General features: G+C 55.2%; 6 protein-coding genes across 6 annotated transcripts; 2 read left to right on the forward strand and 4 right to left on the reverse strand.

The window, feature by feature from the left end:
- Nucleotides 1–1102: 1102 nt before the first annotated feature.
- JN550_003675 (uncharacterized protein) lies at nt 1103–4851 on the reverse strand (the record flags this gene model as incomplete). Its single annotated transcript, XM_049315105.1, has 2 exons — nt 1103–2514; nt 2559–4851. 2 exons carry the CDS (start codon nt 4849–4851, stop codon nt 1103–1105), a joined length of 3705 nt encoding a protein of 1234 aa, XP_049174245.1.
- Nucleotides 4852–5669: 818 nt separating this feature from the next.
- JN550_003676 (uncharacterized protein) lies at nt 5670–6282 on the forward strand (the record flags this gene model as incomplete). The annotated part of the gene is made up of 3 exons (XM_049315106.1): nt 5670–5782; nt 5886–5977; nt 6146–6282. 3 exons carry the CDS (start codon nt 5670–5672, stop codon nt 6280–6282), a joined length of 342 nt encoding a protein of 113 aa, XP_049174246.1.
- Nucleotides 6283–7217: 935 nt separating this feature from the next.
- On the reverse strand, nt 7218–8759 carry JN550_003677 (uncharacterized protein; the record flags this gene model as incomplete). The annotated part of the gene is made up of 3 exons (XM_049315107.1): nt 7218–8116; nt 8184–8270; nt 8363–8759. 3 exons carry the CDS (start codon nt 8757–8759, stop codon nt 7218–7220), a joined length of 1383 nt encoding a protein of 460 aa, XP_049174247.1.
- Nucleotides 8760–14241: 5482 nt separating this feature from the next.
- Nucleotides 14242–18732, reverse strand: JN550_003678 (uncharacterized protein; the record flags this gene model as incomplete). The annotated part of the gene is made up of 6 exons (XM_049315108.1): nt 14242–14268; nt 14359–16840; nt 16961–17669; nt 17798–18175; nt 18243–18348; nt 18559–18732. The coding sequence occupies 6 exons, from the start codon at nt 18730–18732 to the stop codon at nt 14242–14244; spliced, it is 3876 nt and encodes a 1291-aa protein (XP_049174248.1).
- Nucleotides 18733–20424: 1692 nt separating this feature from the next.
- JN550_003679 (uncharacterized protein) lies at nt 20425–22474 on the reverse strand (the record flags this gene model as incomplete). Its single annotated transcript, XM_049315109.1, has 7 exons — nt 20425–20428; nt 20520–20631; nt 20691–21630; nt 21689–22033; nt 22099–22119; nt 22187–22259; nt 22458–22474. The coding sequence occupies 7 exons, from the start codon at nt 22472–22474 to the stop codon at nt 20425–20427; spliced, it is 1512 nt and encodes a 503-aa protein (XP_049174249.1).
- Nucleotides 22475–25000: 2526 nt separating this feature from the next.
- JN550_003680 (uncharacterized protein) lies at nt 25001–25830 on the forward strand (the record flags this gene model as incomplete). The annotated part of the gene is made up of 5 exons (XM_049315110.1): nt 25001–25025; nt 25222–25231; nt 25414–25509; nt 25573–25673; nt 25733–25830. The coding sequence occupies 5 exons, from the start codon at nt 25001–25003 to the stop codon at nt 25828–25830; spliced, it is 330 nt and encodes a 109-aa protein (XP_049174250.1).
- Between the last annotated feature and the right edge of the window lie 633 nt (nt 25831–26463).

Genomic DNA, 26463 nt, shown 5'->3' on the forward strand with positions numbered 1-26463 from the left:
ATACGAGAAGCGCTTCAACAGGAAAGAATCCTAGAATGCATGAATCCTGGTCGTATACCATTGGCAAGACTCTGTATGCTGGCATATTCAAAACCCTCTCTGCCAAGGACGCGAAGCCATGCGGGCAGACGGTCATCACCTGCATAATTGTCAGCCGTGGCCAATCTGAGAGAGATGCCTATTTCCCTCACACCTCACCAACTCTCTCTCCCCTCTTAACATCTGCCTCCCACCGTCCTTTCCCTCCACGAATCCCCGCCTCCGAATACGGCAGCGGAGACGGCCACTCCACCGTCGACCCCCTTTCCATAGACCCGCGCCCGCTAGACAGCCGGCGCGGACTCGACTGCGGCCCTCTGCGGCTGAACATGAAGTCGATCACGAGATAGCTGAGGACGCCAAGGACTAGCAGTGCGAGCGCAAAGCCGACGAGCTCGAAGGCTTCTCCCATTCTCAGCTGGTGTGTTTTCCTGTCTGTCTGCTTGTTGTCGTATTTGGTTGGTGCATGAATGGATGCACGCGCGGGAGGGGGCGTCTGCTGTTGTGCTCAGGAGCTGTCGCCCAAGTATGTGTAAGCTATCGACGTCCCTCAGTACTTCACATTCAGAGTAGTGGTATTTGCACTTGCTGTGGAGGCAGCGCGCACATATCTATAGAAACGTCTGCTTATACAGTGAATATACCGAGCGCTTCATCACCTAGCAGTCTGGGAAAGGACCATGAATCACATAGAAGAAAGAGCCTGTAGATTTCAAACCACTCAACGTATTTTAACGATCACGAACGGCGGTGCTTGACGAGTCGTTGTCTCATTCACATCTGTCTAATTATCTACCTGGCACCGCGACGATTGGGAATACCCCGTCGCCGATGCCGAATTCCGCCGTAAGTGAGCGGATGGGTATATCCTCCCCCGCCTACCTCGATCAATCACGAAAAAACAACCGCAGCCCTTTCCGTCGCAATGCAAGAGACGCGCTTGTGAAACTGTTCTGCCAGCTTTATAGTGAAAAGGCCTCCAGTAGTCATCCACCAAAAAATATATCAAACAATTGGCAACCCTGCCACGAAAGAGAGAGAAATGTGCAACGCGCAGTGCTCTTCAGTTGAGAGCCATCTGAGAAGGGGCAATGGACACGACGTTGATGTCCTCGTCTTCGCCGAGGAGCATACGTCTCCGGCACTCCTCCTCCACGGACTCCTCGTCCTCGACGCGGCCTTCAACAGAGGCGGCCAGCATCAGCTTCTTGACGCAAGAGTTGTAAATCAGCCCTTCAACCGTGTTCTCGGTGATCAGACGAATGACTTCGACCTCTCGAGTTTGGCCAATACGATGGGCTCGGTTCGAGGCTTGGACGTCGTCTTGGGGGTTGTCCGATTGATCGAAGATGATGATCTTGTTCGCGGCAGTGAGGTTTAGCCCGGTGCCGCCAGCTCCCGTAGTAAGCAGAAAGACGGGGATCTCAGGGTTGTCATTGAATCTCTCGATCTCCGGGAATCTGTCAGCAACGCTTAACCTTCCGGAAAGGTCGCAGTAGTTGATGTCCGCGAAGTGCAAGGTGTCTCGAAGGACGTCCATGACCATGTCGTATCGGGAGAACACCAGGCAGCGATCTCCGTTCTCCTGGTAGCCCTTGACAAGCTCAAGAAGCTTCTGGACTTTGGGAGCCTTCTCCCAAGAACGATGGGGAAGATCGAATTTCCCGATGTATCTCGGGAGTTGTTTGCAGAGCAAGTGCAAGTCGAAGTCTGATTCGGACCGCAGCTGGTCGCGGTATTTGATTCTGTGGCGATCCTCCTTGCTCTGCACATAGAGCTCTTCTGGGGAGCACTTAGCCCAGAGGATGTCTACCATCTTATCAATAGTACTGTCCGTGAAGTGGCGCCGGAACAGGTGTGGGTGAATGGCGGCCTTGCGAAGTTGCTGCCACGCATTGCCCTTGTCTTTGGAAGCATTTGCCTTGCCTTTGCTCTTCTGCAGGAAACTGGTCTTGATGCCCTCGTACAGTGTCCTCTGATTGTCGTCCATAGGAACCTGGATCAGTGTATCGATCTTCTTCGGGAGATCCAGTACTTCGTCTTTCTGACGCTGAAGAATGAACGGGACCATGATCGTGCGTGCGTTGGTAACACGCTCCTTCGCAAGAGCAGCAAAGTTCAAGACATCCTTGTTTGGAACCTTTGCCTCGAAAATGGTGTGCATGTCCTGCATAATGTTGCCTTCAAAGAGGGTCGGCTCCACGAAGCTCAATAAGCTGAGCAGCTCTTTCAGGTTGTTCTGAACCGGGGTACCAGTCAGAACTAGACGCCACTCAGATGGGAGCTGTGAAAGATTCTTGTAGACCATGGTGCCCGGATTCTTCAGCTTGTGACCCTCATCATAGATCGCAGCGTACGGCTCCAGCTTGGCCAGCCACTGGATATCCTCAAAGGACCGTTCAACCATGGAGTAAGAGGTCAGAACAACGTCGTGCTTTTGGGCGTCCCGGGGCGATAAATCCCTTCGATCGGTGCCTAGTCGACAGATACAGGTTAGCTAGCGATAAGTTTGATGACACAAAAGTACTTGCCTGAATACATAAAGACGTCGATATCCGGCGCAAATCGCTCGAACTCGTTAACCCAGTTCTCGAAAGTACTAGGGGGGACTACGACGACATTCGGCTTCGCATTTGGACGGGTCTGAACAAGATGTGAGATGAAGGAGATAACCTGGCAGGTTTTTCCAAGTCCCATGTCGTCTGCAAGGATACCGCTGTATCCAACCTTGTGAAGAAGATTCATCCAGTTCAGTCCAAAAAGCTGGTATGACTTGAGCTGAACATCATCCGCCATAGGTGCTGGGCGTTTCGAAATGGGTAGCTTGTTGTAAAGCTCATGAGTCTTATCTGAATCTTTGAGTATTCCGTTTCGATCCATCTCCCAGGTATCCATGATGGACTGCAGTTTCCGACCCCTCGCATCGCACTCGCTGATGATACTTGTAACTGAATCAAACGCTTTGAACCAAGTGTCGAGCTTGTCGACAATGTTCAGGCCCAGGTCGTCCTTTTTGGACTTCTTGGTGCCCTTCAGCTTGATTTTCTCGACCTCTGTGAGTGACTTGAAGGGCTTCTTGGAAACGACCACCTGGGCGTCTTTGAGCGAATTTCCCGTCATGCGCGCAAGCTCTTCGGCAGAGCATTGATTCAAGTACTTCAGCACGCTGTCATGCTCCGTCCGAGGTATGTGAGCCGCAGCGCCGCTGGCGGAATCGTCAGAATCGTCGATGTTGATGAAAGATTGGGCTTCCACGGCAGCTGCCTTCTTTGCAGCTTCTTCTTGTTGAATCTTGGCCCCGCGGTTGATGAGCCGACTGCGCTTTTTGGGCTGAGGTGAAGGAGCAGCGGCGGGAACCTTGCGTTTCATCGCCAGCTGGACGAGATCAGGAAACCCACCGTCGGATTTATCCGAGTCAGAGTCAATTACCATTATCTCAGTCTCGGAATTGGGACGTTTGAGTGAGCCGGCCTGCAGGCGACGACGCGGGGCGACATCCTGGGACTGCGATTCGGCCGGAAGGACCGCAGCGATAGCCATCTTGGGATCAGGCTCAGACGCCGAACTCGTGGGTGTTGTGGCAGCGGAAGAAGTTGTGTGTGATGAAGGAACAGAAAATACTTTCTCCGGAGAGGGTGTGCGTTTGCGACGACCCTGAATCAGGCGTCTGCGCGGTGCTGCGTTCTTGGCTGGTTCGGGTGAAGGTGGCGGCGAGCTTGAAGCATCGCGAGATTTCTGTGGCATGGGGAGTTTTGTTTGATTGAGTAATTTTGGTTGGTGGGAACCGATTGTCTTGGTGGACAAGGATTTGTGATTGTTCGAAGAAGAGTCAGAGCCATGGGCAGGGCCTGCTGGATTGTTCTTGCGAGGTTGGCCGATGAGGGAGTGAATGGCATCGTCGACGCTCAGGCCATTCTTCTGCAGTGCATCTCTACACTGGCGAATGGTGACGTCCGGCTTCAGCTTAGCGACCGTCTTCTGGGTCTGCTTTGTCAAGTAGCGCAACCTCATATCATGTATGCCATTGAGGGTCAATTCTTTGTCCTCAGCCTCGACCTTGGGCTTCGAGACTGCCACTGGTTGCTTGACAAAGGACGACGGCCGTATTTCGCCCCTCATGGGCGGCTCGTCCTCATCTGAGCTATCACGACGCCTATAGTCGTTGGTGAGATCGTCGTCGTCGGATCCGGAGTTGGAGTTGGACGCGCTGAGAAATCTGCTCTGTATGGCGGGCTGAGGCCGGCGAGCCAACACGGGAGCAACGGGAGACCGAAAAGCAGTGCCAGCGGGTGCCATCAAGGAGGCCAAGCGGCCACCATTGGGCCCTGTCCGGACGCCATTGGCCTCTGTTCTCACAGCCGGCCGCCTCTGCTGTGAATGGCTCTGGAAAGGGGAGGAGGCCGGAACCTCGACGACGCTGCCAGGGGTATCGGGGACGGGAGGCGACGACCTTTGCAGGGTAGTCCGCTTCTCGACGATCTGGGTTGGCTGGGTAGCCCTGTTCATGATCTGAGTCGGCTGGGTGGTTCTGTTTATGATCTGGGTGGGCTGAGTGGTCCTGTTCACGATCTGGGTGGGCTGGGTTGTTCTGTTGATGATCTGAGTGGGCTGTGTCGTCGTCGTCCGCCCGACGATCTGCGTGGGCTGGGTGAAGTAGGGCGACGAGGAGGGCAGGCTCTCGGCCAGCTCGTCGAGGTCCTCGTCCTCGATGTCGAAGCGGCCGCCCTTCATGCCGCTGGCGCGAGCACCGGCCGACGGGCTCCCTGGCACGGCGGGGGAGCTCGTCCGCAGCCCCGGCAGGTTCCCGTGCATTGTTCGCCGCCTGTGTCTCCCGCGGAGTGTGGTGGTAGTGGCTCCGGAAGTTGTGCGCGTGGGTGAAAGTCGTGGTGAGGGGCGCTGGGGAACGCGAGGGAGGGCGGCCCAGAGTTGCGCAGGGAGAAAGAATTCGGCGTATCGATGCAAAAGAGAATGCCCAAATTGCGTGTCCTTGGGTCGTCTCCCTGGGTGCAGAAGTCGAGGGGCAATGGAGAGTCGGAGACAAAGTAGCAGCAACTGGGAACAGGGGAATGGAGAATGGGGAATGGGGAAACGCAGAACGGGAGACGTTCACGCTACGCCGTATACTATGGGGAGAGGCTGGCGGTGTCGCCGCTTCTCGCCGTGAAATTTTGGCGTCGGGGACGCACGGGGACGCACGGGGACGCGCTGGACCCAGACGCGACGTCAGCTGATATCCAGTCCCTGGTTAATTGACTGTACACAATTCGTGAGCTGTACCCCGGCCAATGCTCTTCTTCTGCTTCACGCCGTACTTATATAACATGCAATGAAGCACAATTGCCAATATGTTTCTGGTCAACTTAAGATAGAACCGTGCGCTTTTCCCTGTCGTGGCAAGAATCCAGCCTCGACAGAAAGCGGCCTGGCATTTGATTCTGACCGGGTTCGGCCTTGTAGTTAGGTACCACGGTACCGTCCTGCACGTAGTAAACCGGACTCTCACTCGCTGTGTAGCTCCACCCAGCACGGAGCTCTCGCTCACTCAGAGAAGCTCCTAGGTGACTACATACATCGACCAGACCATCAGCGACAACAACGACACAATCCAGCCACGATTGATACAGCGAGCCATGGCTACCCGCAGGATCGTGTCGACCGAGAAGTCGCTCCTCGAGAAGGACGACAGCATCGGCGCCAGCCCCGCCGCCCACGAGAAGTCCAGCATCGCCCCGGCCGTGCCCACGTGAGTTGACATCACAGGCTTTCCTTTGATTCCTTCTGCACACACTTGGTTGCTACGGTGCATCTACCCCCTATGAAAATCTCATACTGACTTCCAGCCGCAGAGATGTCATCATGAAGCTGCTGGCCTTCACGCTAGCCATGATCGTGGTGCCCATCGGCTCCTACTTTGCCACGGTGCACACGCTGTTCAAGGGTAAGTAAGCGGAGAGTGAGAGGGGAGACGGTTCAGCACCAAAGACGAAAGTCGGGCTTATGCACTGTCATCTTCGGGCACCAGTTCCCTCCGTCTCTTTCATCCCACGACGAGGAGGCGAAACCACGCAATAACACGGGGCTGACACACACACGCAACCCCCCACAGGCAACTCGACGTACGCCGGAGCGCTGGCCGCCATCATGGCCAACGTGGTGCTCATCGGCTACGTGATCGTGGCGTACACCGAGGACCAGTCGGAGCAGCTGGACGAGAAGAAGAAGGAGACCAAGAAGGCTCGTTGATGAGTTTCTGCGTGGGAGAGAGACGAGGGTTGCGGATGGAAATGTCTACTAGTGGTTTGGTAGTGTCCAGGGTTGCATACTGCTGCAATTGACACGGAATGAGTCTTACGTGATAGGCCTGGCGGACTCATAGGCTACTTATATCCATGGACACCATACACGGGTTAAGTAGTCAAGCGTCTTCGGGAACCGTCGTAAGCAATAAGAAGTGTCTCATTTGATCGCGATCTCTTAGTGAGATCCGTTCTATAGGCGTACCCATCACACCAGGTACGCATGCTGATCGGCAACCTTCAGTCGCCTTGCCATTGGTTCCACCCCCCTCGGTGCCCAGTCTACAACAGCAATGTGCGTGCGCTGGCGAGGGAAGAGGCGAGTTGGGAATATTAATGTAACCTTGTCGCACGAAATGCTGGGCCAAATAACGCTTTTTGATCAAATGTCGGTGGGCCCCCAATAGTCATGAATTAGTCCTGGCCCTCGAGCTGAGCGGCCTCCCAAAAGACGATTTGAGATGGGGGACTTGCTCGGCCCCCTCGCAATACGAATCCTAGCTTCCTATGTACTCCAATTGCCCTGTCATCTCGCAGTCGTGCCTCTTCTACACCTAAAAACAAAGGAAAGAAAACCATTTCGCAGATGTCGTGTGCAGCTTCCTTCCTGAGCGCTGTGCCTTCGTCAAATGAAGCAATGAAAAGGTGCCTCAGGCACATGAGTGTCGTCAGTCGTCGCATTGGGCGAGTGTTGCTGGAACTCCTAAGGATCGTCTCCGGCGGCCAACTTCGCAACGGACAATCGACCGTCCCCATGCGCAGCGTGGTGGTAACAAAAACAAAAACAAAGGTAGAGAGAATTTGTGGGTATCTGGGAGAGAAATCGGGACGAGTTCCATCATCATATCCTATGCAACCCACGGCTGCCAGTCGTCGTTCGGTTTAGGAGTTCTTGCTGAAACGGCGTGAGAACCAACTCTTGCGTTTCTCCCCCATATCGGGTCTTTGCGTGCCTGCCATGCCCGAAACCTTTGACGCCTTTCTCAGGAGTGAGCCGCCACCCGCCTTCGGTGGCGGCGTGGGAGCGTGCGAGTTGTCTGGCATAGTCCGGGGCTGCGACTCCGGCGCACCCAGCTTGGGAGCCTGGTATCCCGGTGACTGCCCAAAGCTGATGCCATAATCATTCATGGGCTCCTGTCGCTGCTTGGGCGGGGAGCGACGGTTGATAGAGCTGTTCTCGCTACTAGTGGGATCAGTCTGGTATCCCGACGGTTCGCCCATGCTGGCGCTGCCGCCCGAGGCAGAAGCCACCGTCTCGTAAGACCGGTGGTTGTTGGAGCCCGGGTAGAGGTTCTGCCTCACGGCAGGGTGGGTGCTCATGTGTGGATCAGTCTGCATGCGCGACATTCTGTTCCTCCCGCCATTGCCACCATAACCGCCGCTGGGTCCCGACTCCATGCCGTCGTAATAGCCGTCTCTCGGGCCGCCCATCATGGCCGAGCCACGAGGGTCGAGCATGGCACTGTCCGGTCGGAAAGTCGACATCGGTCGGCCGCCGGGCGCCCCATAGTAGCTATCATGGGGAAAGCGAGGGCCGTTACTGTCTGGGTTCAAACGGTGAGTAGAGCCACCTGGATAGCGATCACGCTGTCTCGGCTTACTGCCATAATAACTGCTCCTCCTGTTCCAGTTCACAACCGAGTCAGAGTCTCCTCTGTACATGGACTGGCGGCTGCTGATGGTGCCGTCTGTCTTGCCATCCAACGCGGCCTCAAAGCTGCGTATGGTGTCCAATGGGCGTTCCCATTTGCTGCGGGTGGGATTGGAGCGATCGGGTTCGGCTGGGGTTTTGGCAGGCCAGGATTAGCATAGCTGCAACGGGGGGAGGGGACATGGGATATCACCAACCTATCACGACGCCATTGAGATCCTTGTGCTGCAATGATGAAAGCGGCGGTTTCTCGTCAAAGTCTACCGCGGCGCGGGCGACAGCAGCTAGTCAACAGGTTAGAGTCAATTCTTCAGTTGGTAGACCCGCCGATCGCCATGGGGTCATGTAGGTGTTAAGTATAGCACTCCCGACTTACAAGGCTCCGCTTCCTGCATGGCCAATGTTGGATCAGCCTTGCTGTGCAATCGCTTGGATTCCTTCTCCTCGTGTGTCTCGTGCAGCCCAGCACTCGAGACCTTCTGGACGTGCCCACCGCCGGCGCCGTTGGCCTGGCCGCTCTTATCGGAGCGGAAACTGAAGCCTCTCGATCTCGGGCGGTGCTTCTGGGGCGGCCTCTGCGGGTACGACGGCTGCTGCGTCAATTGCGCCTGCTGCTGGCGGGACTGGTGCTGCTGTGCTGGCTGGGGCGGCTGGGGAAGGGGGGACTGGTCGTACGCGGACGGTGGTGACTGTGAGTACTGGTTCTGGTACGATTGTTGACCATGCGGCGGAGGCGCAGGCAGTGGGTGACTATTGTATTCCTGGGACGCCATTGTCGCGACCGGGCAGAGCACCTAGTTTATGTTATATTACACCGGACCCTTGGGAGGGAAGCCACCGAACAGTGGAGTTGATTGTGGGAAAGTGGACAAGACGGTGGATCAGGGACGCAGACGGGCCACTGAAAATAGCGGGTGATAGTCCTGATAGTGCCAGGAGCGATCGCAAAGCGCAATGATCGTTGGTGTCGGGTCCAGGGTCGACGCTTCTATCTCTGGGCACTTGCGGAGGAGGCAGGGTCGAGGGAGTGTCGAGGGAGTGCCTGGCAACGCTGGCGACGGTGTGGTGTACTGTACGGTGTCTGTCTTATCGTGGATTACGCAGGAGGACGAGACGACCTTTCTGGCGCATGCGGGCGTGGGTGAGCAATAATGACAAAGCTGCTGGCCAGCTCTGGGATCCCGGTCCTGATAGCAACCACTGAGATGCAGGCAGTCGGGCTGTGGGCCTCCCCCAATACGACAGTGTGTTGTCTGGTCGCGAGGTTGGCGCCTGTGCATGTACCCGAGCGGCGCGGCTGCTAGGAAAAGTGACTTTGAGGGGGGGGCGATAGGATCTCGATATGGATGATCCGTTGCTGGGGGGGCTTGACGCTACAACACGCACTGCCCAAGGGCCGCCAGGGGTATTGTCGAATGTTGTGTGCTGCACTCTCCTGGGCGGCGACGCTTGCTGTCGACGGGCACGCTGACCTGCGCGAGGCCCGACACTCTCCTGCGTCCTAGCGTGGCCGGCGTGGGTCCAAAGTCGCTCGTCTCAGAAGACAGCCAGATTCAAGGAACTGCCGTTTCGCGTGGCTGGGATGCAGCGCCCGCGGGTTACCACTTGATTAGAGGGGAGTACGGAGTAGACGCTGCAAGCTCTCTGACCAGGTGCTGGTCGATTCACCTCACAGTCCAGACCAGGCCGGACCCAAAAAATCTTGGTTGAGGATTTTTGGGATTGGTGCCGGACTTCCTTTCGGGGGGCCTTGGCTCCTAAATTGGTGTTCCCCCCGATAAGTTAGAATTCCAAACCTTGGCCTGCTCTCCGATACTAGCGACGCGTTTATTGAGCAGAAGGCCCCCTTGAATGAGTCTGGTTCGGGTTTGACAGTGAGACAGACAAATCGTTCTCGCCACGAGGACGGGCGTGATTGCGGGAATGTGAAAGGGCCACAGGTGCAGACTGCCTCCAGGTGACGTCAAAACTGGGCGCCCAGGTACGCGCTGACGGTACCGGCGGTCCCTTATTGATGATCGATGTTTCAGAGCGACCCAACCGAGTTCCGTGCCTTTTAGTGGCCGCCGGGAAAATAGAAACGATCGTGTATCCTGTCGCTCACCAGAGTCGGTCGCTCATCCTCCCACCGATATCTACAGCTGCCCTTTGGCGAAGTGACGGCGGAAGTACTTGCAGGCGAGTCGGGAGGTCACAGGTGAAGCCAAGCTGAAGTCGGGTGCCCGCGGGGTTGGACGGCAAATTTCAGAATTATGAAAAGCTTCGTATGCTGTACCTGGAGAGGTCCCGGAGATGTCAACGAATGTGTGGTGAAATTACGCTTGTCTTTACGGAGGGAGACAAGATTTGTCGGATGGGATGAATTGTTGTAAGACGATGAGGAGAGATGCGCAGGCCTTGAAACAGCAGCTCTTGCTTTTCGGCCTCGACGGACTTTCATGAAAGCAATATCTGGATCGAAACGAAATGCCTGTTTTGGGCTAATCAGAGCGCTGCGTGTGAGCGTTTCTCGCCTCTTATTAAGGTTTTATCTGGTTAGGATTGTCCAAGGTGACGCAGCATGTACTTGGTGATGAGTGGTGGCCCGCAGCAGGCAAGCAAGCTGGCTGGCCCGCTGGCTGCGATGGAGGTTGGACACGCGTTGACAAGCACGCAGTTGGTCGGCGCTCCTCTCTCTAGCGAGCCCAGGTACGTACGGCAGGGCACTTAGTTCAAAGCCAACACGTGTTATGAAGTCTACTGTACTGTGACTACTGTACGAATGATATCCGCCCCGAATTATCCTTTCAAACAGACCATTGTTCATCGAGGGCCGAGTCCGAGGGGGCCGGTTGAACATGTGAGCGATGGGCAGCCCCGTCTGGCACCATTGACTTATACCTTCGCCAAGACGGGCATCATCTGTTCGCGAGCAACGGCCATCATCCGATCCCTCTTTAATTCGTGGCTGCACCTGGATTGCTTACTTTGACACTCTCGCCGCTCCGACACACTGGCGGATCCTACGCTGTGCGGGATGCTCGGAGGGCCATCTGGAACGAGTGTGGTGTGCCTGGAGTCCTCGACGGCTGACGGACCAGGGGGGTTGCCTTGTTTCGTGCAGCTTCCCATGGTGCCGTGCCGTTGCGAAATCGACTTTTGGACAAATCCCATCCTAGGCCGCATACGAATTGTCGTTGACCAGGCCCCAGATAGTGGACACAGCGACGGACCCACAGCTGCAGCTCTCGCGCTAGAGACCTCCTGAAGCCATGATCGACCGCCTCTGCTGTCAACCGCCGGAAAGGTAACTAGGTTGGGGGCTTTAGTGGTGGATACCGCCTATTTTAGCAACCTCAATTGCCCGCCAGACCTGCTACGCACGCAGAGGGACTAAAAAACCGGACACTTCCAAGAACACTTCTCAATCGCGAAATTCAACTTTCGCAGGACCTCTGCTTTACAACCAATAACAAAATAGAATGTTTAAATTGTAAAATAAGAGAATGCCCTTTTGCAATTTTTAGTTACTTTTAAAGTAATTATAACGTACGCCTACATGAAGTTATCCGGTATAAAACACAAAAGGTGCTTATAAAAAGTGTCCAATTTTTTTAAAGTCCCATTGCGTGTGTACGGTACGCTACTGTCCATCTCTGGGGGTCTCGACTCTAGATATCGCCTTGTTTCTTCACCACACAGCCCAGCCTTTCCAATAGCTCCGATCAAGCGGAACCGGCCTGCGAGATCGATGCTGTAATCTCTAGGCCGCTATCTCCACAATGGCTGTGCCATTTTCTCGAATATTTCCCCATCCTTCTCAACCCAAAGCCTTACTTGATCTCGTTGCCCAAAGTTCGGACGCAAGGCGGTGGCCCAGCAAACACCAATGCACAGTCGGTATAAACATCCCCAATTCGGTGAATGACCGGTCACTTTCAGAACCAACGCAACCCAGGCCAGAAGAACGCCCTCCAAGAAGACGCATTCTCAGTACAGTCCTTCCCGGACATGACTGGAATGCCCTCCCCTCCGATGAAAACCCACAGAGGACGTTTCGGACCCGTATCGATTACGACTGAGGGAACCTGTCAGAGTTCGTCCAAGCTCCACCACCACGCAGCCAGCCCCAAGGCCACGAAGCCGAAACCTTCCGCCAGCGCTAGGCCGCTTGCATCGACGCCATCGATGAAGAAAGCCTATAGCAAATTGTGTGTCCTGGTCCTAACTAGGCTGGACTACGGTACATGTGCTTCAGAAGACCGCTGCCTCGTTAAATCTTGATGCTACCGCATATGCTAGTGTTGTGAAGGAAACATGCTCCCATCTGGCATCCAGCTCCCAGCTCCCAGCAATTAGCGGCGTGTACTTCCAGAGACTGTTTGAAAACTTGATCCCAGAAAGGCCTCATTATCTACGATAGTAGTTCAACTTACAGCACTAGTTCCACGACAGCCGGGCATAGCATGTAGCCAAGACAACCCGGCCACTGCGTCCTGTGCCAATGAGCGTGTTCAAGTTCCCCAGCTGGCTTTCCTGGAGCGAAGAGCTGCGCCACGTGACCTTGCACTCGTCATGACCTACCGTCTTGACTCGTAGAGTTTTTGGCTTGCAGCGCCATTCGCCAATTGCACGGCACCGGAGGGCATCCCGAAGCTCTGCGAAAACGTGGCCAGCTAGAGATGAATACGATGCACACAATATGTACGTCCCAGGCTAGCGACTACTGTTCTCGGCCAGATCTTTCAAGTGAACTCGCCTCAGCTCGTATAGGCCTCGCCACCAACACGCGTGTCTTCGTCAGATCGGGTCTTGGAGCAGCATTACCACGCACCCATCATCAACAGCATTCTGTACACAGCCCTCTGTCGGCCTGACTTGTATTCATTAGTGCCGGATCACAGCGCCGCGCCCCTTCATTGACGGCAACACACAGCCCCGACAAAAATGAGTGTCTCTTGTGCGTGCCGCGGGGAGATACTCACAGGCGGCATATGCAATGCAGGGTCGGCCACCCAATCCCGCAGCACTCGGCTGTTCCTACTTTTTTTCACAAGCCATTTGGATGTAGTGCGGACGGTGCATGCACAACGCCCGTTCATCCCGCTCAGCAATCAAACCTGTCGCAGTTTCAAAAGAGCCCGGAACCCGTCTATTGACTTCAATCCATGCCGAAGCCTGCCTTTCGTTGCGCGCCGGCGAAATTTCCCCAACGGTACAGTAAGACCCCGTCGATTGAGAGTCTAAACACAGACCCACCTCGCGGTATTCTACATACAGTACAGTGCTCGCACGTTTTCTGGCCCTCGTTCCCTGCTTCTTCCCCTGCCCGCCCGTGGCGGGAAGGTTTGGTTGTCCGAAGAACCTCCTCGACCCCTGTTTACTCTCATGTCCTTCCCAACGTTTCCCGCAGCCACACACTTTAAATTCATCACATCTCCGCATCTTGCATGGATCGCGATGATTGGCGCTGCCGCGTGAAACATAGTATCTGCAACTCTAATATTGGGACTCACCCATATCTCCTCCTGACTTGAAAATTAGACACGTTCTAACTGGGCATCGCGTCTGTCTCCTAGGCGTGCTCGGTATAGAGCCCACGCGTCCGACTGCTTCGTTTCCCGCGAAAGATACTTCATTGGATGTGCCTTTTTATAACGTGTCTTTCTGATAATGGCACAATGTTCGGACTTGTGAAGAGCACCCCCAGAATGTCCAAAAGCGATTCAAGCTGTTGAGGAAGCTTTAGTATCGATAGTCCTTGTGCCGTCTAAGAATAATCACCACCATCTGTGTACCACTTTCTTTCATGGGACTGCCTACGACGTAGCACTAGTTTGGGAACCTCGGCAACCCAACCTCAAGGTAGTGCGTACTTCAATCCTTCTCTTGAGCGGCGGAGAGAATTCAGACAAGACTATTATACTGCGAGCGATTATATCGGTATGGACTTATATCACAACTGGAGACAGCAGCGCTTGAAGGGGCATTCGGTTTCTCTATAACCATGAGCGGCGAATGCCAAGTTCAGTAATATACAGTTGGCCAGAGATGGATGGGGTATTCTATACAAAAGCAGGCCACAATAACTCCTCAACTGACCTTACTGACGTCCAGTCCTGCATGCGTTGTCCGAAACGCTGTCCAGATGCATCATGTCCCTCGCTCCACGTCATATCATTATGCTATGTATACATGTCCGTCAATATTCCTGCTGCATTTCCATGCAGGCCCCGTAGTGTCGCGTCGTAGTTCGTGGTAAACGGATGGGTTAGACTACCGGTCCAAAGCCTGGCTTTGACACTGTAGAAAAGTCAGTTACTTGTACATTCCCGCACACAACATATCGCACAGTCCAAGGCAGGGAATGGGAATGGGTCGAAAAAAACTTACCATATTCCAGTAAACCCCCCTCTTCTTCAGCAGCTCGGCGTGGTTGCCCTTCTCGAGCACGCGGCCCTCGCCCAGGACGAAGATGACGTCGGCGTTCTGGACCGTGGCGAGGCGGTGCGCCACGACGACCATGGTGCGCCCGCCGGCGGCGCGCTCGAAGGCGGCTTGGACCAGCTTCTCACTCTCGCTGTCGAGACTGCTGGTGGCCTCGTCGAGCAGCAGGACGTCCGGGCGGCGGATGAGGGCGCGGGCGATGGAGACGCGCTGCTTCTGGCCGCCCGACAGCGAGACGCCGCGGCTGCCGATCGGTGTGTTGTAACCGTCGGGCAAGGACACGATAAACTCGTGGATGCTGGCGTCGCGGCAGGCCGCGTGCAGCTGCTCATCGGTCACGGTGCCGGGCTCGACGCCCAGCAGGATATTCTCGCGCAGCGTGCCTTGGAACATGTTGGGCTCCTGCGCCACAAGCGACAGGTGCTTGCGGTAGTCGTAGACGTTGAGGTCGGTGATGTCGACGCCATTGGCGAGGATCTGGCCCCGCTGGACGTCGTAGAAGCGCTCCAGCAGCGAGACGATGGACGTCTTACCGCAGCCGGACGCGCCGACCAGGGCGGCGAACTGGCCCTTCTCGATCGTCAGGTTCACGCCCTTGAAGATGGAGACGTCGCGTGTTGGGTACTTGAAGTGCACGTCTTTCAGCTCGAGCTTGACGCCCCCCTTGGCGTCGGGGATGCTGGAACTCTCGTGGTGGTCCTGATTACGGGACTCGCGGACACTCAAGATGCGGTTCGCTGCCGCTGATGCCTGAGCCGCGTTGGGTCCAAAACTAAAGCCTTGGCCGGCAGACTCGGCTCCTTGAATGACCGCCATGTAACAGACGAAGAACTGCATCGGGTTATACTCCCTGGACCCCATGAGCCGGCCACCATACCAAAATATGAGCGCCTGACAGCCCAAGCTGATGCTGTCCGAGAGAGCGAAGATCAAAGTCGACCACCGGGCCTTCTTCCAAGCCTTGACAACATGTCCGCTCAGAAGCTTGTCGTACCTAGAGGTGATGGTATCCTCAAGGGTCATGGAGGCTACAGTTCTGAACGCACCGATGGCCTCGGCGGCGAACTTGCTGCTCTCTGCAAACACCTCGCTATACATCTTCTCGAACTCGAGCTCATACCTTAGGCGGAAATAGCCAGCCAGAAGACCCAGCGGAGCGGTCACGCACAGCGCGACGAGAGCCAGTTTCCAGCCAAAGGCGAAAGCAATCGATAAGGAACCGATGAGTGTGAAGATCGAGTTATAGACCATAGCCATGTTCATTCCGAGGAGCTCTTCGAGCTGCTTCGGGTCGCCTCCGACACGGGCTGTCAGTGTGCCCGTAGAGTTGTCCTCGGCGTCGAAGAAAGCTGTCTTCTGGTAGAGCAGGCCCTTGAAGTACTCCTTCCGGTAGAAAGTCGAGATGTAGTGCGCCAGGTGCATCGCAAAGAAGCCCACGCCAAAGTATGCCGTGCCGGTGCCTATGGCAAGAATAAACCACATCAGCGACCAGAATCTGGACTCTCTGGCGAACTCTGCACTCTGGGGGTCGTACTGGAAAACGACGATGATCTTGGCAAAGAGCCAGGCTTGGATGGGAGACGACGCGGCGGTGCCCATAGCGCAGAATATAATCATCCCGTAGTTGGGGAACTTATTGCGTTGCTCATACAGCAATCGCCCGAAACTACCGACAAGCCCTTGAGTCTTGTACTTGTGCTTCTCAGGGAGGTTTCCGGTGTCCGAAAAAGCGGCACTCTTTTCGCGACTGAGAATGGCATCAATGTCTTCTTCGGGTGCTTCTGAGTCGCTGGCATCCGCGGGCTCCCCAAGGGACAACTGCTGAGCATGGACAAGACCATAGTAGACACCTTTATTATCTTCCAGCAAGCCGTCGTGGGTGCCTTGCTCGACCACGCGCCCCTTCTGAAGAACCACGATGGTGTCCGCCTTCTTGATGGTGGATAGTCGATGGGCGATGGTCACTGTCGTCCTGCCTTGCGAGACCTTGTCGAGAGCGGCCTGGACGATACGTTCACCGCGGACATCTATCGCGGATGTCGCCTCATCGAGGATCAAGATCTTCGGCTTCTTGATGACAGCTCGGGCAATACTAATGCGTTGCCGTTGGCCGCCAGATAGCTTGGTCCCGCTGTCCCCGACCATGGTATTATAACCATCAGGTAGTCGATCGATAAACTCGTCGGCGAACGACTCCTTGCACGCCTCGATCACGAGTTCCTTCTTCCGCTCGTCGCTTTCGTTTTCGAACCGTGATCCGATCAGACCATGAGCCACGTTGTTGAATATAGTGTCGTTGAAGAGGAAAGGCTCCTGTTGAACCAGGCCGATCTGAGACCGCCACCATTTCAACTCGATGTCGCCGAGCTGGTGGCCTGATGTCGAAATAGAGCCTTTAAGCTCCACCGCGGGGCCTGTCTCCTCATCACTGGTGATTACAGCACCTTCCTCCTCGGCGTCGTCATCATCTGTGCTACCTTTCTTGTTCTTCTTCTTTTTCTGCTTCTCCTTCTCCTTCTGAGGGTCGACGGCCTTCGCAATTACGTACTGGTCATCCAAGCTATACCATCTCTCAATCAGCCCGACGATGGTTGACTTCCCAGATCCAGAAGGTCCGACAATGGCGGTCAGCTTGCCAGCTTCAATTTTCAGGTTCAACTTATCCAGAATCTTGACGTGTGGCCGACTCGGGTACGCAAAGTCCACACCCTCAAAGATTATGTCATTCGTAGCCGAGACGTCAGGGTCCTTGAGCTCTCCGCGCTTTGGCTTGGGCGCATCGATGACGACGAAGAACTCGCAAGCGGCAACCACGGCCTTGCTAACCGCGATCAGGGGGGTTGACATTCTCTCAAGAGAAATGGCCATCAGGAATACGGACATGATGACCACGACAATGTCCCCCACGTCTTTCACGCGGCCTTCAGCCACCGATTTTGTGCCGTACCAGAATGCCAGCGCAAAGGTGGCGTATAGGCCGAAGAATACAAGCCCAAACTGGACGGCCATCAAAGGCGCAGAGCGCTGTCCATGTTTCTTGGCCGCCTCGGCCCATATGTCAAATCGCCTAGCCACCTGTGACTCGGCGCCACAAGCTGTGATCATCCGGATACTCCCAAAGGCTTCGCTTGCCACGGCCGATGCCTTCGTCTCGGCGGTGGTCTGGTTGGCCTGTCCCTTGATGATAAAGGGCAAGAATATGCTGACGACGACCATGATAAAAATAAGCACAGTCCCCGTCACGAGGGTTAGAGACCCTAAGCACCACGAGGAATCAGCATTCGCGTCCAAGACGAGAACATGACAAGCGCATCGCGGTTCCATATCAGGACCAGCATATGGTAAAGCCAATAAAGGGAACGACAACAAGCCTTTGATGACTTACAGCTCTTCACAAAAGCCACAACCAAGGCTGCAATAATGGTACCGAGGAATTCTAGAAAAGTGGCAAGCTTCTCCGAGATACCCAGTTGCAGCGTGTTGGCAGTCGTAGTGATGGTCCCGGCTGCAGCTCCGGGCGGCATCGAGTCAAGGACGTGTATGGTCTGGCCGAAGAGGCACTGGAGATAGTGCAGGCGGATGGCGGCCGACATGCGGATGCCGATGATGCGGAAGGAGAACTTGTTCATGTAGGTCAGGCCGAACTTGGCGATGAACAGCGCAAAGATGTACAGCGCGTTCTGATTCAGCTGTGCCTCGAACTCAGCCTGGGACAAGGTCGGGGGCTCCCTGAAGTAGCCGACGAAGTTGGTGGTGAGAGCGCCTGGCATCCAGTCAGCACATTGATGGGCAGGGAGACTGACAACTCCCCCTCTCTCTAAGACACTCACCAAAGACCACATTCATCAGGGGCATTGTGACCCCTGAAGCTATACAGGCAAAGCCCGCGAGGGCCATCAGCGGATAATCCCATTTCTTCGCGTACGAGAATATGCGCTGAGTTCTCCGCGTTAGTCTTAGTTTTTCGCTTCACCACAAGGAGTGTTATATCATATGGCTCTCTGCGACTCCAGGCAGGTTTCCTCATCTTAGATCTGTGACTCTCATATACCTCTAGGAGACGCCCAGCGAAGACCTATAGGCCTTCATCGGATGCGTGCAGCGCGTGGCAAGCTACGCGATTGGCGCAGGAAAAAGGGTACTCACGATATAATCGCTGAACTTTGCCGCACGTTCAGGCCTCAGCTTGGCAGCTTGGGCGGCCTGTTCTTCCTGGGCGGCGGCGTCCGCGGCGCCAGCCGCTTCCATCCCCTTCTTCGTCGCAGGCAGGCCGTCGGGACCCGTATCGGGGTCCACGATCTGAGTCTCCGTCGTGGTCATTGTGCCAACGCTGTTGTGGCTTCCCCTGTTCTATGATGGACGCATGGAGGGTCAATACACAGTCAAGCGACGTGAATGCGATCTGATGGAAGTAAATAGTCGGAGGGGGAGAGTGGCTTGCGAACGGCTGCCTGGTGTGAGGCGACCAAGAGGACAGACTAAAAGGGAACTAAACAAGATTATATTCGTTCTAAAAAAAAAGTTCCTGCAGCGAGAATGCGAGAATACGGCGCCCGGTCCAGCGACGGTGGTCAAATATGTAAATACGCCAAAGAACCGAAAGGTCCAATTACAGAGAAAGTAATTATTACGCTGACCCCAAGCGAGGTGACTGATGACAGAGATCCGTGGTGACGGACGAGAAGGTGGGGCGTGGCGGCCAGGAGGCCAGGATGCATTCCTGGGGACTAGCATAGCACAATCTCAACCCCGTCCTTCCCCCCTTGCGGCGATCTCAGCAGTCTGGTTCCATGGCCAGGTCTGCTATTCCATAGCGGCAAGCTCCCGTCCGCAAACGAATTGCTGCTGCCATCCACTGTCGAATACTGTCGAGATGGCCGGCCGAGCTCAAGGCTCAGCTTATGAAAGATGGTCTAGCTCATCAAGTGATTTACGGGACTTGACGCAGCCAAGGCCGGCCACGCCTCGTCATTGAGGACTTCGCCGCCGCACAACTGACTCAACGGATGCAGAGTATTTTGCATCACAATCTTGTAGGCCTTGGCAGACGAAGAGCCGTGCCAGATTGCGGTAGCGAGACACCCACGTCTGTCTGCAACGCGAGTACGTGTTCTGTAAGATCGGGGCCTGACGGGGCAATCAAGACTCCGCTGACCCACCCCGAGTTCCGAGCACCGTACGAGTGGATCCGAGCGCAACAGCCAACGGCGATGCAGCACTGGAAAGTCTATTTCTACAGCGAATCAACACCCAGGTTCCTGGCCGCTCCCGTCCTATACCATGGTAATAGCCCCAGGCGCCAGTCGCTTAAGAGACAGTGGAGAGACACACACACCATGAGTATGCGGCCGCGATTGAGTCATGTTGTTTCAACGCCGTGCTGCGACCTGTCCCAGGACATAGGTCTTCATTACTGACCAGAGTACGATCCCACGTTTTAAGCGGTCCACGGGCTGCGTTAGACCCCGCGGTACTTCCTTTTGCCGAATCGGGTTAAATGGTGCGCTGTGTGGCATGGTGACTCGAATCCCGAATTGCCATGCTGCGCAAGTATCACGGACCTCGTGGAATGAAAGGACAGGTCTATACTATTCACGTTGTCCTTCCATTTTGAGTCACACGGCATGGGAGCCAAAACATCTGCTGCAAGACAGGCCGTCACTGTACCTCTGCCTCCATGATGTTATTTTCGCTTGAAAGACTGTCAGCGTGAGAGAGTGGATTGTCCACTCGTCATCTAGGCGGTGCATTGGTGAGAGACTGCAGAATTCAAAATATCGAGGTGGGCAACAAGAAGCTTATTCTAATTGTCTAAGACACCCTTGCTTTTATACGATTCTCAGATATATCCTTTCCCGAGGGATTTCCTCTGGCAAATGACGACAGAAGCCATTTTCGCCTGTTTAAGCTTCAAAAGCGCTTGATATAATATAAAACACCCGTTGCAGTCGTTGAGGAGCAGCGCCAAAGACAAGAGGTATCACAACCCACTGTGATCATTACGTTGCCAGATTAGCTGCGCCGCGCATATCAGCAAAACGTCCTTTCGATCGAACCCAGGATTCGCTAACATGAACCACCGAAACATCAAGTTGATGTCTACTTACAACTTGTTAGGTGGGACAGCCGACGTAGTGGGCCACTGGTATCCTGAGGCGTCGCTGAACTTGTAGCCGTAGCTGGCAGTGAAGTCATCCAGCACGGCAGGGCCTCTCGAGCCTAGAGGAGCAATCGTCAACATGATTTGTGAGGGGAAATTAAAAAATGATCGATCTTACCGTAGGGGTACTCCATAGGGACAATCTCCTTATTATCATCAAGGTAGTGAAGGAGGGGAGTGAAGATCCTCCAGCTGGCATCCAACTCATCATCACGGACAAAGTTGGAGTGGTCGCCCTTCAAGCAGTCCAAGATGAGCGATTCGTAGGCCTCGGGGATCTTGAGGTCGGAGAAACGACGGCGGTAGGTCAGGTCGAGCTCGGTGAGGACGGTCTGCATGCTGAGACCCGGCAGCTTGGAGTTCATCTTCAAGTAGACACTCTCGTTGGGCTGGATGCGCATGACCAGCTCGTTGCGTGGGATGTCCTTGAAGATACCACTAGTGACATCCTTGAACTGGATCCGGATCTCCGTCTTTTGCTCGTTCAGCGCCTTGCCAGCCTTCATGATGAAGGGAACACCGTCCCATCGCTCATTCTTGATATAGGCAACGAGAGCGCAGAAGGTTGGGCAGCGCGAGTCCTTGGGCACGGTCTCGTCCTCCTTGTAAGAAGGCTTGCTACCATCAAGGGACTTTCCATACTGGCCAATAATAACGTTCTTGGGCTCGATGGCCGGGATTCCCCTGAGAACACGGACCTTCTCGTCACGGATGTCCTCGGCGGAGAAGGAGATCGGGCGCTCCATAGCCAGCAGGGTCAGGACTTGAAGCAAGTGGTTCTGCATGACATCGCGGATGATGCCGAATTCGTCAAAGTATCCGCCACGGCCCTCGGTGCCGAAAGGCTCCTTGAAGGTGATCTGGACGTTGTCGATGTGGTGTCGGTTCCATGTTGCGCCGAAGAACTCGTTGCCAAAGCGCAGGATCAGAATGTTCTTGACCATCTCCTTTCCGAGGTAGTGGTCGATGCGGAAAAGCTCGGCCTCGCTCCAGTCGGGCTCCAGCGACTTTTGCAGCTCTCGCGAACTGGCAAGATCCTTGCCGAACGGCTTCTCGACCTACGCAAGCCGTTAGTCAGGGCGGCGACGGGTTTCTTCGGCCACTGCGTCCACTTACAATGACACGGGCGATGCCGTTCTTGGGGTAGCAGCACTTCTTGAGGTGCTGGGAGACGATGGTGAAGACGCTAGGCGGCAGGGCCATGTAGAATAAACGGTGAGCCTCCTTGCGGCCCTTCTCGATGTCTAGCAGGTGGTTGTTAAGGTTGTCGAAGGAGTCGTCGCGGTCGTACTGGCCCGAGACGTAGGTGCAGAGCTCGCAGAACTCATCGAGCTGTCTCTCGAGGTCCTTGGTCGGGGTCTTGATGTACGAGCGGACTCGCTTAATGTATTCGGGGTGGTCCATCTTCGTCCGCGCATATCCGACGATCTTAATGTTCTGGGGGAGGAATTGGTTGCGGTACTTTGGCCATGTTAGTCCCGCCCGGCGACACCACGTCTGTTATTCTAGACGGAAAAATTGCTTACGAGGCCAAAGAGGGCAGGGAACTAGGAAAAGTTAGCAAACAGCTTGTGATCTGGCGCTGAGTTGCGTCTCGTGGGCGGGGCGACCTACAGTCTTCTTCTTTGCGAGATCGCCGGAGGCACCGAGGACCACGATGACCGTGTTGTCCTTGAGCTCCATTGAACTATAAAAACACCATGGTCAGCTCTGCAATGTCCTCGGGATGTCCCCAATGGATGGTGCCACACGGCCGAGACGGCCACTGGCGCCCATCGCATGTCCGGCGCCTGGTGCAGAGCCTGGTGCAGAGCTCTGGTTGCGTCGAGCAACTCGTTCCGTCATGACGGAATAGCGGGGTTGGTTGGCGGGGCTTTCGACTTACGCTGCGGCAGAGTCCATCTTGATCGGTCTGGTCTGTCTGGTCGGGGAACGAAGAGGTCAGCGGGAAGGGCAGGAGAAGATGCAGAAGCCGCCTCGAAGGGGTGGGAACGGGGTGAGACTGCAGCAAGACAAGCAGCCAAAAAATGGAGGATGATCAGGGAGTCGAGGTGACGTTGGAGCAGCTGTTTTAACTGGGCGAGGTAGGACAGGGCAGGACGATTGATAATGATTGTTGGGCTTGGGAAGTGGGGAGCTTACTCAGGGTCGGCTCGCCCGGTCGCACTGGACGGATGGGATGGCCCTCCGCTGTCAATCTGTGTCTTGACGGAGTTATTACTTCTTGCACGGAGTGGGTTTGCTTGCTTGCTTGCTTTCTCACTCGCTCGCTGCCTTGCACGCTGCCGGCCGGTTCTCTTCTATTTTTCTGATTTTTTTTTTTTCTCTCTTTCTGTATCTCCCCGTCTGGCTCGCCTGTGTTTCACTTGCTCTCTTTTCCCGGCGGCGATAAAACCAGGGCTGCAGCTGGTCAACTTGTCACGCTTCACCGCAAATGCGCCCGCCCTCTGCGCAATCTTTTCCGCCCGTGCTATGTGACTTTTAGAGTGAAGACTGGATCTTGAAGCGAACTCGGAAGTGTCGGGCCCAGATCCACCGGGTCGATGTGGATTTTTGACGTCGTTGGCAAGGCTCTTCTTCGGAGCCCTGTCTGGCTGGTGAGAGATTAAGTCCGCAGCCGCCGCACTATCGTCGCGGGAGTTGACCGTTGGTTGGTTGGGCTGCTGGCCGATCCTTTCAACAAGAAGAACACTACGGTGCCAAGGGAAGATATGTCAAGTCACTCGAGCCCGGTGGGATTTCCCAGAGGCTGTGCACATATATATCTGTCTTCCAGACTCAAGCGGTACAGAAAAGCAAGTCGGGATCCGTCCGCCGCCATGCTTACAAACAGCCCGTGAGCTTGGTCGGCGCGCTTTAGCTACGAGCAAGTGACTGTGGCAGCTATAATAAAGCCCCGAGGTGGCTATGACGGCGGCAACCCAGTATTTCAGACGGGACGGCTCCCCTCGGTCTTGGTGTTTCAGGGCTGTCGTCCCAGCGCTACAGATAAAACAGTCATGGAAACAATCTTCCTCTCGGTGCCTGCGCACTGCACGCAGCGGCATCCAAGACATTGTCTCTGGTTGCACGTGTTGGGACGAAGACCACAGCGGCGACACCGTGACTGGATGCTGGCCGGTTTCACTGATATGACGAGCAGTGGCATCGGCGTCGCGAGAGCCCTGCCGTACCCTGCACGGCACGAAGCTATGCGCCGCTACATGATTGGTCCTTTAGTACTCAGCTACGTTGCGCTTGCGCGGGGTTAAGGCAGAGCTTGACAGAGCTCTGGGCCTTGGCCGGCGGGCCATAGAGGGAAAATTGCCGCAGCAGGGATATGACGTTGATTATTGACCTGCAGTCTGTATCCGTATGTAGGGTATGTATGGGACATAATAGCAGGACGTCAAGAACGTAACTAGACATCCAGGTTGCCTACGCACCCAGGCCGCGATAGGAGCAGGGGACATACACCCCGTACACCCCAGCGATGCGACGAAAAGACGGTCCTATACAATGCTTCGTGGGCGAGGCACTTGGACCCATGCATCGGTCAATTTCAATTCTGCCTAAGCGAGTGCTTGTCACAAGTGCGTGGCGGCGTGCGCCCCGAACATTTCGGAACCAAAACATCATCAGAGTTGGGGGCTTCCGACGTCCGGGAGTCCGCATGTAGCGAGAAGATGAATCCAGACACTCTTTGTCAGCAGACTGCAAACTTCGGACTCCGGTGCCAGAGAACCTGGAGGGATGCAGTGCCCCTCCAAGATCGGGGGCAGGGCACCTCGTTCGGATTGTGCAATACTCCACGATGTTCCCGTACTGCATTTTCTCTTCCTAATAAAGGCATGGACACCTCTACGGGCTACATAGGTAGCAAGCTTGCATTGCCGTGTCATGCGTATGTAGAATGGGCTCCGGTCTAATCTGTCCCTATTTCCCGGAGAATAATGAACATGAATCTGAAAGAACATACGTGCCGTACGTGCCGTACTTATCCGCGAGGCCAGCAGTATCCGATCCGACATCGTGACCTGCTTCCCTCCTCCGTCAAAGAAGGAGCAGTGCAACTAATGAATATCCATGGATGACTCTGACTAAACAGTCGGCGATAAGGATAACAGATTTCGGGTGGGGAACAATGAGGGAGAGAGGCCTATCTTATCAGTTGCTCCAGACTTCTGCCAGGCCGGACCGAAACCCTGCCAAACTCCCAAACCCCCGTGTGGCTGCCAACCCACCACCAGCCACACCACGACGCCCGAAAAAAATTGGTTTTGTGGAGGGCGTGCAAACCCTCCTCTCGCCCTAGGCTGTCTTTGCGGAACACTCTACCAGGACGAGTCCATCCACGATAACACGACAACGCCAAACACGACAATTCGCCCAGCGTCCCCGGATCTTCACCTCCATAGATTTCGAGAGCGGCGGATCACCACAGTCAAGATGCCTACCGAAGCAGGTCACAGATGTGAGTACTCTACGCTCCCGCCCGAACCCCCCGGCACGTTTGACTGCGATGCGGTTTCTCCATTGCGCCCCGACAGCCTCTCCCCGAGCATCGGCTGGAGAACGTATTCGCAGACAAACTGCAAACTGCCCCTAGAGACGTACATGTCTCTCCATCAGGCTCGAAGGAACCCTTTGCTGACACAGTGTGATTGCAGTATACGTCAAGTGAGTCGATCCCGAACCTCGAATCCTCAACCCGCCATCCTTCCCCCAGATCCGATCGACACATGCGCCTGGCATGCCGAGACGGACTGGAGCGGCCAGGGTGTTCTCCCGCATGATGGACAGCTCGCCTAGCGATTCGAAACTACTCCAGATAGCGAATACTGACGTTTTGGCTTCCGTAGGGGTCGTCACCTGAGCTACCAGCGCAACCGACACACCACTCACCCTAACACGAGTCTGGTCAAGATCGAGGGCGTCGACGACACTGCTGCCGCCAAGTATGTCTCTCTGTGAACTGCCGCTGCGCTGGGAATCGAGCAACGAAACTAACATGACCACAGCTTCTACCTCGGCAAGAAGGTCGCCTACGTCTACAAGGCCCAGAAGGAGGTCCGCGGCACCAAGATCCGAGTCATCTGGGGCAAGGTCACCCGCCCTCACGGTAATTACTCGCCCATCGACCGGTCCCTACCAGACGGTGTACTAACTGTTCTCCCACAGGCAACTCTGGCGTCGTCCGTGCCAAGTTCTCCTCCCCCCTTCCCTCAAAGTCTTTCGGTGCTTCTGTTCGTATCATGCTGTACCCCTCCTCGATATAAGTGATGAGGGTTCTGGCCGGAGTTGGTAGTGCGGATGGTTCATTCATGACTTGGCAGCATCAGGGTTAGGGCAATGGTTGCAAGGTAAAAAAGAATTCGGCTTCAGCCTTGCGTCTAGCATCACAAATCAAGAACAATACCAACAAAGACCGGGACGTTTCGAGCGATCGCACAATTGTGTCAGGGTGAATGGTTGACGAGGAAATTCGGTGGCTCTGGCATTCGAGCTGCCAATGGATGGTTGGCCACGCCAGGACGCAAGTGCCCAGATACGCAGTTACGACTTGTATGGGCTACGTTGGTATCTAGTACCGGAGAACTGATGCGTTGGGTCTGCACTCATGTACAGGAAGCTGTCCTGATATCTCGAGAGAGCAATAAATACGACCTGCACGCATCACTGTCCCATTTTGGACTCACCACTCCTATGAACTCGTTCTGTCGTTGAGACCCCGTTGCCTGCCTGTTCCATGCGTCGACTACACGCAAGCCGCCGTGTCAACTCGCTACATATACTACTCTACTAAAGGCACCTTGCGTATTCCTTGCGACTACGGACCGAAGCACGTAATTCGCTACTCATCTCAGCGTTGGGACACGGTCTACCACAGTCAGGAGTTCGTGTTCACAGGA

Source organism: Neoarthrinium moseri (genome assembly GCF_022829205.1).
Source record: "Neoarthrinium moseri strain CBS 164.80 chromosome Unknown scaffold9_Wmoseri_CBS_16480, whole genome shotgun sequence".
In the NCBI taxonomy this organism is placed as follows: Eukaryota; Fungi; Ascomycota; class Sordariomycetes; order Amphisphaeriales; family Apiosporaceae; genus Neoarthrinium; species Neoarthrinium moseri.